The 13090-nt window shown below is 43.4% G+C and overlaps 1 protein-coding gene and 1 long non-coding RNA gene across 2 annotated transcripts in view; one reads left to right on the top strand and one right to left on the bottom strand.

Annotated features, from left to right (window-relative positions):
- Positions 1 to 291: 291 nt before the first annotated feature.
- Positions 292 to 13090, top strand: part of LOC140565781 (uncharacterized) — a 33310-nt gene continuing 20511 nt past the window's right edge. Inside the window, exon 1 of the long non-coding RNA XR_011980613.1 lies at positions 292 to 349. This is a non-coding gene — a long non-coding RNA (uncharacterized lncRNA). The remainder of the gene's footprint in view (positions 350 to 13090) is intronic.
- Positions 4509 to 10424, bottom strand: LOC140565641 (uncharacterized). The gene is made up of 10 exons (XM_072691679.1): positions 10101 to 10424; positions 7619 to 8588; positions 6950 to 7174; positions 6518 to 6642; positions 6149 to 6275; positions 5908 to 6023; positions 5482 to 5550; positions 5179 to 5305; positions 4973 to 5065; positions 4509 to 4735 (listed from the first exon to the last, which is right to left on the bottom strand). The coding sequence occupies exons 1-10, from the start codon at positions 10422 to 10424 to the stop codon at positions 4656 to 4658; spliced, it is 2256 nt and encodes a 751-aa protein (XP_072547780.1). The 3' UTR covers positions 4509 to 4655.

The following is a 13090-nucleotide window of genomic DNA, read 5'->3' as shown; positions in this document are numbered from 1 at the left end:
TCTAATGACGAAGAGCCTCGTTTTCTGTACCCAGAGCTGTTAAGTGTAGAGAGATATTGCAGATATTTCGATGAGATTAGGTAAACAACTTCTGATACTCATGAAACCAGGATTACACACACTTTAAAATGACACGACCCGAATACAATGAAAAACGCCACAACGAGTCAATGAGTCGACTCACAGCATTCACACTCTAGGATTCGTTCGCCCAGACGAATTGAAGTCGCGGAGTCGACACTTCGGGAGTCGATTCTCCAACGCTATATCGTCTGTTTGTGAAAGCAGTCTGGAGGGATACAAGCTGAAAGGAGGAACTCTCTCAGTCTTTCAACAACTACCTTCGAGTGTAAGTCTTTTTAAATATCTTGTTAAAACAGGGCTGCTATTTCTCCCGCATTGACTGGGACACTCGATCTCCGGTCCGATCTCCCGCAAATAAGAACATTCTGTGCTGCTACATTAAAGCTCACTGCAAGATCCAAGTCTCTAAACAGACCGTGAGCAAGTTGCTGATTGGCTGATGGCCGAGCAGGTGGTTTGTATACCTGCGGGAGGTTACGCCCATTGTACGTCACTGAAATTTAAACGCTGCGTGTGTGAGAAGACTACACCTGCCCTTACTCTAAACGTAGCTACACCTGCCCTTACTCTAAACTTAACTACACCTGCCCTTACTCTAAACTTAGCTACACCTGCCCTTACTCTAAACTTAACTACACCTGCCCTTACTTTAAACTTAGCTACACCTGCCCTTACTTTAAACTTAGCTACACCTGCCCTTACTCTAAACTTAACTACACCTGCCCTTACTCTAAACTTTGCTACACCTGCCCTTACTCTAAACTTAGCTACACCTGCCCTTACTCTAAACTTAACTACACCTGCCCTTACTCTAAACTTAGCTACACCTGCCCTTACTCTAAACTTAACTACACCTGCCCTTACTCTAAACTTAACTACACCTGCCCTTACTCTAAACTTAGCTACACCTGCCCTTACTCTAAACTTAGCTACACCTGCCCTTACTCTAAACTTAACTACACCTGCCCTTACTCTAAACTTAGCTACACCTGCCCTTACTCTAAACTTAACTACACCTGCCCTTACTCTAAACTTAACTACACCTGCCCTTACTCTAAACTTAGCTACACCTGCCCTTACTCTAAACTTAACTACACCTGCCCTTACTCTAAACTTAACTACACCTGCCCTTACTTTAAACGTAGCTACACCTGCCCTTACTCTAAACTTAACTACACCTGCCCTTACTCTAAACTTAGCTACACCTGCCCTTACTCTAAACTTAGCTACACCTGCCCTAACTCTAAACTTAGCTACACCTGCCCTTACTCTAAACTTAGCTACACCTGCCCTTACTCTAAACTTAGCTACACCTGCCCTTACTCTAAACTTAGCTACACCTGCCCTAACTCTAAACTTAGCTACACCTGCCCTTACTCTAAACTTAGCTACACCTGCCCTTACTCTAAACTTAGCTACACCTGCCCTTACTTTAAACGTAGCTACACCTGCCCTTACTCTAAACTTAACTACACCTGCCCTTACTCTAAACTTAACTACACCTGCCCTTACTCTAAACTTAGCTACACCTGCCCTTACTCTAAACGTAGCTACACCTGCCCTTACTCTAAACTTAGCTACACCTGCCCTTACTCTAAACTTAACTACACCTGCCCGTACTCTAAACTTAACTACACCTGCCCTTACTCTAAACTTAACTACACCTGCCCTTACTCTAAACTTTGCTACACCTGCCCTTACTCTAAACTTAGCTACACCTGCCCTTACTCTAAACTTAACTACACCTGCCCTTACTCTAAACTTAGCTATACCTGCCCTTACTCTAAACTTAACTACACCTGTCCTTACTCTAAACTTAGCTATACCTGCCCTTACTCTAAACTTAACTACACCTGTCCTTACTCTAAACTTAGCTACACCTGCCCTTACTCTAAACGTAGCTACACCTGCCCTTACTTTAAACGTAGCTACACCTGCCCTTACTCTAAACTTAGCTACACCTGCCCTTACTTTAAACTTAGCTACACCTGCCCTTACTCTAAACGTAGCTACACCTGCCCTTACTCTAAACTTAGCTACACCTGCCCTTACTCTAAACTTAACTACACCTGCCCTTACTCTAAACTTAACTACACCTGTCCTTACTTTAAACTTAGCTACACCTGCCCTTACTCTAAACTTAGCTACATCTGCCCTTACTCTAAACGTAACTACACCTGCCCTTACTCTAAACTTAGCTACACCTGCCCTTACTCTAAACTTAACTACATCTGCCCTTACTCTAAACTTAGCTACACCTGCCCTTACTCTAAACTTAACTATACCTGCCCTTACTTTAAACTTAGCTACACCTGTCCTTACTTTAAACTTAGCTACACCTGCCCTTACTCTAAACTTAACTACACCTGCCCTTACTCTAAACTTAACTACACCTGCCCTTACTCTAAACTTAACTACACCTGTCCTTACATTAAACTTAGCTACACCTGCCCTTACTCTAAACTTAGCTACACCTGCCCTTACTCTAAACTTAACTACACCTGCCCTTACTCTAAACTTAACTACACCTGTCCTTACTTTAAACTTAGCTACACCTGCCCTTACTCTAAACTTAGCTACATCTGCCCTTACTCTAAACGTAACTACACCTGCCCTTACTCTAAACTTAGCTACACCTGCCCTTACTCTAAACTTAACTACATCTGCCCTTACTCTAAACTTAGCTACACCTGCCCTTACTCTAAACTTAACTATACCTGCCCTTACTTTAAACTTAGCTACACCTGTCCTTACTTTAAACTTAGCTACACCTGCCCTTACTCTAAACTTAACTACACCTGCCCTTACTCTAAACTTAACTACACCTGCCCTTACTCTAAACTTAACTACACCTGTCCTTACATTAAACTTAGCTACACCTGCCCTTACTCTAAACTTAGCTACACCTGCCCTTACTCTAAACTTAACTACACCTGTCCTTACTCTAAACTTAACTACACCTGCCCTTACTCTAAACTTAACTACACCTGCCCTTACTCTAAACTTAGCTACACCTGCCCTTACTCTAAACTTAACTACACCTGCCCTTACTCTAAACTTAACTACACCTGCCCTTACTTTAAACGTAGCTACACCTGCCCTTACTCTAAACTTAGCTACACCTGCCCTTACTCTAAACTTAACTACACCTGCCCTTACTCTAAACTTAACTACACCTGTCCTTACATTAAACTTAGCTACACCTGCCCTTACTCTAAACTTAGCTACACCTGCCCTTACTCTAAACTTAACTACACCTGTCCTTACTCTAAACTTAACTACACCTGCCCTTACTCTAAACTTAACTACACCTGTCCTTACTTTAAACTTAGCTACACCTGCCCTTACTTTAAACTTAACTACACCTGCCCTTACTTTAAACTTAGCTACACCTGTCCTTACTCTAAACACTGCAGGCGAGGATGTTGGTAAATAAATACAAATAATTACAAATTAAAATACAGACATGCTGCATTTTATTGGTTTTCAACTCTGCCTCACTCCAAATTTCCCCCCAACACATTTCTCAAAGTTAGCAACCCTGCAAACCACTTTCAGCTCCTCACACAAAGCACATCTCTATTTACTGTCTGCATTCAGCATTCACTTAAAAATCCACTGAACCTTTCCTGAATAATTAAAATCTTAAGATTTAAGCAAGGTTCATTTAGACTGGATTATTGTGAAATGTTTCAAATGTATGTATATTGTGTTTGTATCAAAGTTAATATATGAAATTATTATGAATATGATGATAAAACAAAAATACACTATAAAATGGCCATATCTGTGCTGTGACCATCATGAGCCCTGTTTCTGTTCACCACCATTGTCAAGCAATCTGGGGCCTTAGTTCCAAAAGTCATATGAAAGTTGAAACATGAAACATTTTAATATTTTAAACAAGATTCAGTCCTCTCAGTGCTCAGCAGTGCTCCTGTCAGTGCTCCTAAAAGAAGTTGACAAAATTATTCAAGGCTAAAGTCCTGAACTCAACCGCCATCTACTGGCCCCAGTGTGTTATTGCATAGACAGCATCCATAACAAACTCTGAATCCATTAATGTAGACTGGGGTTTTTTGCACTTTTACTGTCCACCAGCAAAAATACCCAGCCAGTATAGTCAGGAATTGAAAGGTGTAGAAGATCTGTGGCATGACTGACACAAAATGTGCATCAGCAGATGAGCTACAGGCATTAACAAGGTAGATCTTCAAGGTTCAAAGTGTCCACTACCCAAAAATACAGGGTGGGGGTTTCTGTAGAAGCATTTACAAAATTTAAAGTTGACATGGCTGTATATGGAACCACCGATTTCAATCAAGACCATTGAAACACTCTTATTTTTTCAAAGGCTGGTGAGTGTACACCATTACTCAAGGTTAGGAGTAGATTGTACAGATGCAAGGACTCTTCAGGGATGTGCATATTACTGAGAGGTTCTTTATTAAAAGCTGACTTGGGGAAAACAGCAACACAAACAGCAAAACTACCAAACTGTTCCCGGGGGATAAGGGAGTTCTTCTGGGAACAGAGCTGAATTGGTTGAGCTGTCAGTCAGCCTCCTCTCCTCAGCAGTAGAGTGAGTGACTCTTTGGATCATGTCGTAGTACGGCACAGGGAGTCTGCTGAGAGCCACCTCGATGCTCTCCTGAAACAGAGAAAAGAGCTGGTCACAGTCAGGCCTGCACACTCAAAAGCAGTCAAAGGACTCACCTGTAGAAAAACACAGCTCTTCTAACATCCCCCCGATGCTGTTTATTACATGTATTAAACATTCACTGGGATGAATGCTAGGTCTGTGAAACCAACCCTCTATAAAGTCTTTAAAGACCACTGTGAAACGCTTACGTATTGAATGTAAACTTATCAGTATTAGTATTATTACCTGGTCCAACGTGGGCATGTAGGCTGGTCAGGTCCAGGTTTCTGAACTTCTTGCCAATTAAGGCCATTGCTTTATCTACCTGCTGCTGAGTGCCTGAGAGCAGGGGAAGGGAAGGATAGAAAAACAAGCTTTAACACACAAATCAAAATCATCATCAATCCAGCTTAGCAGAAACTAATGGCTTTCACAGCTCACTCTCAGCTCACCTTTGACACGGCAGATCTCAAACTCCTTTGTGTAAGGCAGGGTTGTAACGTAGACCTCTGCACCAGAGCTCTGCTTCAGAAAGTTCACATACTTCCCTTGCTTGCCAATCAATCTGCTGACGAGATGCTACAAACCGAAGGAAAGATAGGGCGTCAGAGCAAAGTCACACATGGGAGACTTTTTACATACAAATGTATTATACAGTGCTTTCACTCGGCTTCAATACAGTAGTTCAGTACAGACAGGAGAACTTCATTACTGACTTCTGTTTAAGAGGTAGAGTCAGTACTGAGAAAGCTCACCTTTGGCACCTCAAAATCCAACTGAATCAGTTCAGAGCTCTGTGATAGGCTGGCTTGGCTGCCACTCTGCTGCAAGAAATCAATACAGCTTAAATAAACACTGGAATATGGAGCATTTTGCTACCATATCTATCTATACACAGAAAAAATGCATAGATACACGAATAAAGACAGTTTCATACAGTTGGTCAATCACTAAAAGAACCGAGAAGACGGGCTGAGGGTTTTAAAATACTTAATTGAGTGCTGAGGGAAATAGGTACTGAACAAGGCCCCAACTGATCATTGATTAAGGTCATAATCAGCTGAAACCGCTACTTTAAGCAACCCACACATAAACCATATCTTTTCTACAGATAAATTTATTCTTTATTAATATTAATATTATTAAAAATAATAATATATGATTACTGTTTTTATTATTACCCAGTTCATCATGAGTTGTGATGGCAGTGGAGGAGGTGCATATTTGTTGGTCAGGTCCAGGTTTCTGAACTTCTTGCCAATCAAGGCCAGTGCTTTATCTACCTGCTGCTGAGTGCCTGAGAGCAGGGGAAGGGAAGGATAGAAAAACAAACAGAAAAACACATTTGTTTTAACACACAAATCAAACTTCTCTCCATCAATCCAGCTTAGCAGAACCTAATGGCTTTCATATCCCACTCACCTTCTATATGGCAGATCTCAAACTCTTTAGTGTGAGGCAGGGTTATAATGTAGATCTCTGCACCTGACCGTTGCTTCAGAAAGATCACATACTTCCCCTGCTGGCCAATTAATCTGCTGACGAGATGCTACAAACAACATAGGATAGAAGAGCAAAGTCAATATTAGTGATGCTATATGAGGTCTGTTCAATTCTAAATATCTAAAGAATACATTGGACACTGCTGTGAGTTCACACTGGAGTATTATTTACATTCAGGTGTATTTTATAGAGTTTTTACTTGGCTTCAGAACAATGAATCAGTACAGACTTCATTACTGACATTTTTACATACATTTTTAAATTAAGTTCAGTACTGAGAAAGCTCACCTTTGGCACCTCAACCTCCCACTTAATCGGCTCAGAACTCTGTGATAGGCTGGCTTGGCTGCTACTTTGCTGGCCAGATCCTGTCTCCAAGGTTCCCACTGAACCCATGCTGTTCACATCTGAACCTGAATCAAAAAGTTAATATTTATTCAGTGACCTTAAACTGGTCATATTTTACATTCATACCATTAATTCAGGCTAGCCAGTACAGGCTAGACATATTACAATCTGAACACGGTTACTCAGAGTCAACACCTTGCAATCATTTTGAGCCATTGATCAGGACATCCCTAATTACTACTATTTCTTGAACTGAATCTAAATGTTTTCCTCTCATTTATGAAACTACTATCAGTCTTTAAATTCTTCCCCTGCATGCTTAGTGACCTCATTACAAATAAACGTCATTCTTCTCAGAATTATGGCACTCACCTCTTGACTGTTCAGCCTCTTCTTCAATGGTTCCATTCAGGCCTGTCCTGTTGAGCAATTCTGCCTCAGACGCAGCAGCCACATGCTCCCTAGTCAATGCTGGCTTTTCCTCCACTGAAACATCTGAACTCTCCTGTAGTCCATCTTCCTTTTTATCTGAACTTATGGAGTATCCTAAACACTCAAGAAGGTCCTCTGTACACTCCGGCACTGCTGAGGACAAACCTGTGCTGGAGAGCAGGTCCTTGCTGCTGATGCCATCCTCCAACTGGCATGTGCTACATCTAGAGTCCTTCGTTGCAGTTATGGCCTCCTCAGCCGGAAGTTTGGGAAGTACAGTGTCAGTCATTTGACCCTCAGGCTGTGTGGCTGAGTCTAGGTCATCTCCTGTAGGCAGGTTGCTTGACTCAGTGCTTCTAGCAGTGTCCTCTGGTCTCTTATGATGAGAACATTCCTCTACTACATTTGATGGGGTTGAGATTGGAACTGGGGGATTCTGCCTGTTCATCTCAGGGCTGCCCTCTTGGTCTGTAGCTTCACTGCTGCAAGAGGGAGTGTCCAGTTTTCCAGACATCGTCACTGTGACTGGTGAGCAAACTGGTTCTATTGCCAAGAACCCTGAAATCTGAATAGGGTTCTCTTCATTCTCAGGCATAGCTGAGACCAAACCTGTGCTGGAGAGAAGATCCTTGCTGCTCATGCCGTCCTCTGACTGGCATGTGCTACATTCAGAATCCTTCGTTGCACTTATGGCCTCCTCAGCCTGAAGCTTGGGAAGTACCAGAGCCGATTCCAACTGTCCCTTAGAGGACACCAAACACTCCTGCTTATCCTTGGCCTTCTCCCCTACAAAATGAGTAAGGAAGCCATTGATGACCTCCTTCATAATCTGTGCTGGGTGCTCCTGTATGTCATCTGTGTTACTTGGAGAAGAGGATCCCACATGAGATGCGTGGAGGTCCTTGTCCCTTGTGGTTTCCTTGTCATTTAAAGTAGGTGTGCTGCTGCTAGCGGCCTCAGAGGTTCTGCAGCTGCTCACGTCCATGACCTCCTGTTGCCCTACCGTAATGACCTCAGTGATGAGACCGGCGACAAAGTGCTGAAGTTCCTCCATGTTTTTGCTGGTGTCAGCTGGCCAGCTAATATCCCCATTCTCATGGTGCTGGGGTTCCACGGAAGCATCAGAAACATGTGTGCTGGCAGAGGGGAGAAATGAAGACCCCATAGGGCTCTCTGGGCCAACAGAGTACCCAAACACAGACTGAGCACACTGATCCACAGCTGTGGTTGTAGTGGAGGACAAGTCATCTCTGGTGAAGGAAAGGCTGTCTTTCACCAAGTCCTCTTGGACATTGTCAGCAAAAGGTACAGCCGATATGTCAACAGCTACCTCTACCTCAGATTCTGGGAGCTCTGCTTTAGACAGCTCTACATCCGAGGATACAGTAGGTGCTATTTTCTTAGTGTCGGGTTCCTGTTTATCAACTGTTTGATCCTGAGGCTGCGTAGCTGAGTCCAGCTTATCTCCTGTGGGCAGGTGACTTGACTCAGTACTCACAGCAGCTGCCTCTGGTCTGTTATGAGAACATTTCTCTATTACAGTTGATGGGGTTGAGGTTGAGACTGGGGGATTCTGCCTGTTCATCTCAGGGCTGCCCTCTTGGTCTGTAGCTGCACTGCTGCAAGAGGGAGTGCCTGGTTTTCCAGACACCACCACTGTGACTGGTGAGCAAACTGGTTCTACTGCCAAGAACCCTGAAATCTCAATAAGGTCCTCTTCATTCTCAGGCACAGCTGTGCTGAAGAGAAGGTGCTCGCTACCAATGCCAACCTCTGACTGGCATGTGCCACACCCAAAGTCCTTTGTTGCAGTTATGGCCTCGTCAGCCTGAAGCTTGGGAAGTACCAGGGCCAATTCTAACTCTCCCTGAGAGGACACCAAACTCTCCTCCTTATCTTGGGCCTTCTCATTTACAAAAGGAGAGAGGCAGCCGTTGATGACTTCCTTAACGATCTGTGCTGCCTCCTCCTGTATGTCATCTGTGTTACTTGGAGAAGAGGATCCCACATGAGATGCGTGGAGGTCCTCTGCCTTTGTGGTTTCCTTGTCGTTAAAAGTAGGTGTGCTGCTGCTAGCTGCCTCAGAGGTTTTGCAGCTGATCACCACCCTGACCTCCTGTTGAGCCACCAAAATGAGCTCTGTAATGACATCGGTGGCCATGTGCAGAATTTCCACCATGTTGTCGCTGGTCTCAGCTGGCTGGCTGAAGTCTCCATTTTCATGATGCAGGGTCTCTACACAAGCGTCCGAGATAGGTGTGCTGGCAGAGAGGGGAAGTGAAGCAGACACCATAGGGCTCTCTGGGCCAACAGAGTACCCAAACACAGACTGATCAAATTGATCCACAGCTGTGGTTGTAGTGGAGGACAAGTCATCTCTGGTGAAGGAAAGGCTGTCTTTCACCAAGTCCACTTGGGCATTTTCAGCAAAAGGTACAGCCAATATGTCAATAGCTACCTCTACCTCAGACTCTGGGTGCTCTGCTTTAGACAGCTCCACATCCGAGGATACAGTAGGTGCTATTTTCTTAGTGTCAGGTTCCTGTTTGTCGATTGTTTGATCCTGAGGCTGCGTAGCTGAGTCCAGCTTATCTCCTGTAGGCAGGTGACTTGACTCAGTGCTTAAAGCAGCTGTCTCTGGTCTGTTATGAGAACATTTCTCTGCCTCAGAGGTTTCACAGCTGCTCTCCGCCATAACCTCCTGTTGAGCCACCAAAATGACCTCTGTAATGAGACCGGCGACCAAGTGCTGAAGATCCTCCATGTTGATGCTAGTCTCTGCTGGCTGGCAATTTTCATGGAGAAGGGGTTCTACACAAGCGTCTGAGATAGGTGTGCTGGCAGAGAGGGGAAATGAAGCAGACACCATAGGGCTCTCTGGGGCAACAGATTGCCCAAACACAGACTGAGCACATTGATCCACAGCTGTGGTTGTAGTGAAGTCATCTCTGGTGAAGCAAAGGCTGTCTTTCACCAAGTCCTCTTGGACATTCTCAGGAAAAGCCACAGGTAAAATGTCACCCGCTACTTCTGCCTCAGACTCTGGGTGCTCTGCTGATGGGGTTGAGGATGGGACTGGGGGATTCTGCATGATGGTCTCAGGGCTGTTCTGTTGGGAGCCTGTAGTTGCACTGCTGCAGGAAGGAGAGCCAAGTTGCCCAGATGCCATCACTGTGTCTGGTGAGCCAACGGGTTCTCCTGCAGAGGTTTTTGTTGCTGGTGCATGGACTTGCACTGTGACCTCCTGGTCAGAAGGCCTCTCCTCGTCAGCGTTAGGCTTGTCTTGACAGGAGCTCTCCATGGCCTGTGTCTCCTCATTGTCCTGGCTGGTGATTTGTGCTTTCTTGCGTGAGGTGTACCACCACCAGCAGCCTACGAGCGCTAGCACACCAGGAACTACGTACCTCAGCTGCATCATCTGTTGTTCCTAGCTACTACTCAGGAGAATAGAAAAGAGACCAGGCAAGAATTAAAACTCAACAGTTTCCATTTAGAAATAAAAATATCAAACATTCACTACAAATTTTCAAACCACATCAGAATCCTCATGTCTCCATTAGTGGTGTGATTTCTCATTGAGATATTTTAGAATCCCAAGTGTTCACAAACACCTATTTAGAGGAGCTAATGCGCTAATGCTACAGCTAACCAGAACCACACTAAATGCTGATGAGTACACATTTTCATCTACAAGAGTTTTCTCCTCAGTGGGCGATGTGCCAACATTAGTTTTGTCAGTAAAAAATACAGTATGTTCACTGTTTCTAAAGTTAATTCTAGTTAATGCCATCTAAAACAGTTACATCCACATTGTCTCTGCCTTATCAGTCATGTTTTTATTAACTTGCTCATGTTCATACACTTATTTACATTTCAGGGATGAAAACAATGAAACAATAAACAAACAAATTCCACACACCAGCGAAACGGCACATTTTACAGTTCTGTTGAAACAAATTTACCTGTGTAACTGATATTTCCTACATCTTTGGTGAAACGTCGTCCAAATAATCCCTTCACTCTTTCAGTGCTGCCTGACTCTCGACTGGTTCACCAACTACTGAAGAACTCGTGAGAATTCCAATTTTGATGACCTAACAATGAGCACCACTGACATCACAGCCTTTATGAAACTGTATGCAGTTTAGACTGGAAGACATACATACAGTCTACTGTAATGTAGTCTACTTCAGTAATGCCATGTCTTTACACAATCTAGGCCAACCCAACCAATTAGGCAAACCCAACCCAGTGGTAGAAGATGTGGAATTCAGTCTCTGACAATTGATAATGCTGCACTGTCAGTCAAATCCTTTGACTCTAAATAAATCGAGAAAAAACTCTCCCTGTACACTATTTATGCACTGTAGCATTATTATTCTTTAGCTTTTAGCAACATCTTTCGCTCTTGCTTTCGGCCTTGTTGTCTTAAGTTTTCTCTTAAGCATAAGGAATACATCCTCAATTGAAATTTAATGAAGTGCCTGGCAAGAACTTTCCATTTTTATTTCTGTACACATCAGAATCCATTTTGCTGCTTTCGTCAGCAGTTACACCATTAATGAAGACAAGAGCTATAGTACCTGTGGATAATGGGGACTGTTTGCAAACTGTAATTGGGTGATTATTTTTTGGTAGTTTGCTTCTTGCATTGAAGCCTCTGTATTTCTGACCAGAAAGTCTTCTGTGGAGAGCAGTCTACAAACAATACACACCTGTCCCCACTGTTCCTGTCTTTACATAGTCTAGGCCAACCCAACCTGTGGATAATGGAGACTGTTTGCAAACTGTAATTGGGTCATTCATGTTTGGTAGTTCCTGCATTGAAACCTCTGACCAGGAAGTCTTCTGCAGAGAGTAGTCTACAAACAATACACACCTGCCTCCTGAAGGCAGTTTCTGATCTGTCAGACAGACAGCTGAGGATTATTCTGAAGATAAGTGAGAATTCTTCTGCAGTCAACAGTGAAGGTCTTCCTTGGCCTACCAGTCCCTTTGAGATGAATGAGTTCACCAGAGCAATCTTTCCTTCTAATATTCCACACAGTTTATTTAGGTAATTCTGAGGTTTGGCCGATGACTGTAAAGGTTTATTCTTGTCTTTCAGCTTCATAATAGCTTCTTAGACTTACATTGACGTAGCTCTTGTCCTCAGCTGTGCCAACACTGCAGATTTTTCAGTCTCAGTCAGACTGCTCTCTCTGAAGTACTGACATTATACCAGAAACACATCTCTACAATGAACCAACACCTACATGTACACCTACCCGTTCATGCAGTTATCTAATCAGCAGATACAAACAGCAGTTTTTTTTATATTGTTAAATTTTGATAAAATAATAATAAATAATAATAATTTAAAATCACATGTTCTGGAAGTGATTGCAGGCGTTTTGAGCTGCGCAGGCTGGGGCCGATTCTCAATCTGCAATCTTGTCTGTACTTGTGTTCCTGTCTTGTGAAACATCATCAGTTGCAGCCCAAGTATTACTCCATTCAGAAGCTCACATCTAGCCAAGTACAGCCCGAATGCCCGGATGTGTTCTTGTTCTGCCTGGGTTATCGAGGATGCTTTAGGATGTGATGTGTGTGGACCTGGCACAGACACAAATCCCAGAATGCATTGTGCACCACACTGCTGTTCCAAATGCAAAATGATTGTATAGCGTCCTCCCATCCTCTGGAGTTTGTACTTGTAAGTCGATCTTGCCAAGTCAGTACTATCAAGTGCACCAGTCTGGCAAACTGGTTCTAGATTTGTTCTCTATTGTCCCCCTGGGTTCTGAGTGTTTTAACCATCACAGTAATGTAAGAACGCACGTTGAGTTTGTACAGCAGGACTATGCGCTTGCAGAGCACTGGAAGGACATTGGCATTTGCGTACTTGTGTTGAGTTTGTTTCTGGACTAAACTTGTACTTCTTAACTTATTGTGTTCAGGCAAGGAACCAGTGTGGAAAATTTTGCTTGTCCAACAACATAATTTCTACAATAGTTACTACAATACTATAGTTTCCAAGTGTTGATGCAACAATTGCTTGAGAGGTTGAATACACTAATGTGCAGCCTGTTACTAAACTAC

This window comes from Salminus brasiliensis, chromosome 11, assembly GCF_030463535.1.
Source record: "Salminus brasiliensis chromosome 11, fSalBra1.hap2, whole genome shotgun sequence".
In the NCBI taxonomy this organism is placed as follows: domain Eukaryota; kingdom Metazoa; phylum Chordata; class Actinopteri; order Characiformes; family Bryconidae; genus Salminus; species Salminus brasiliensis.
Note: the sequence above shows the minus strand (reverse complement) of the source record. Positions and strands in the feature narration are given on the sequence as shown.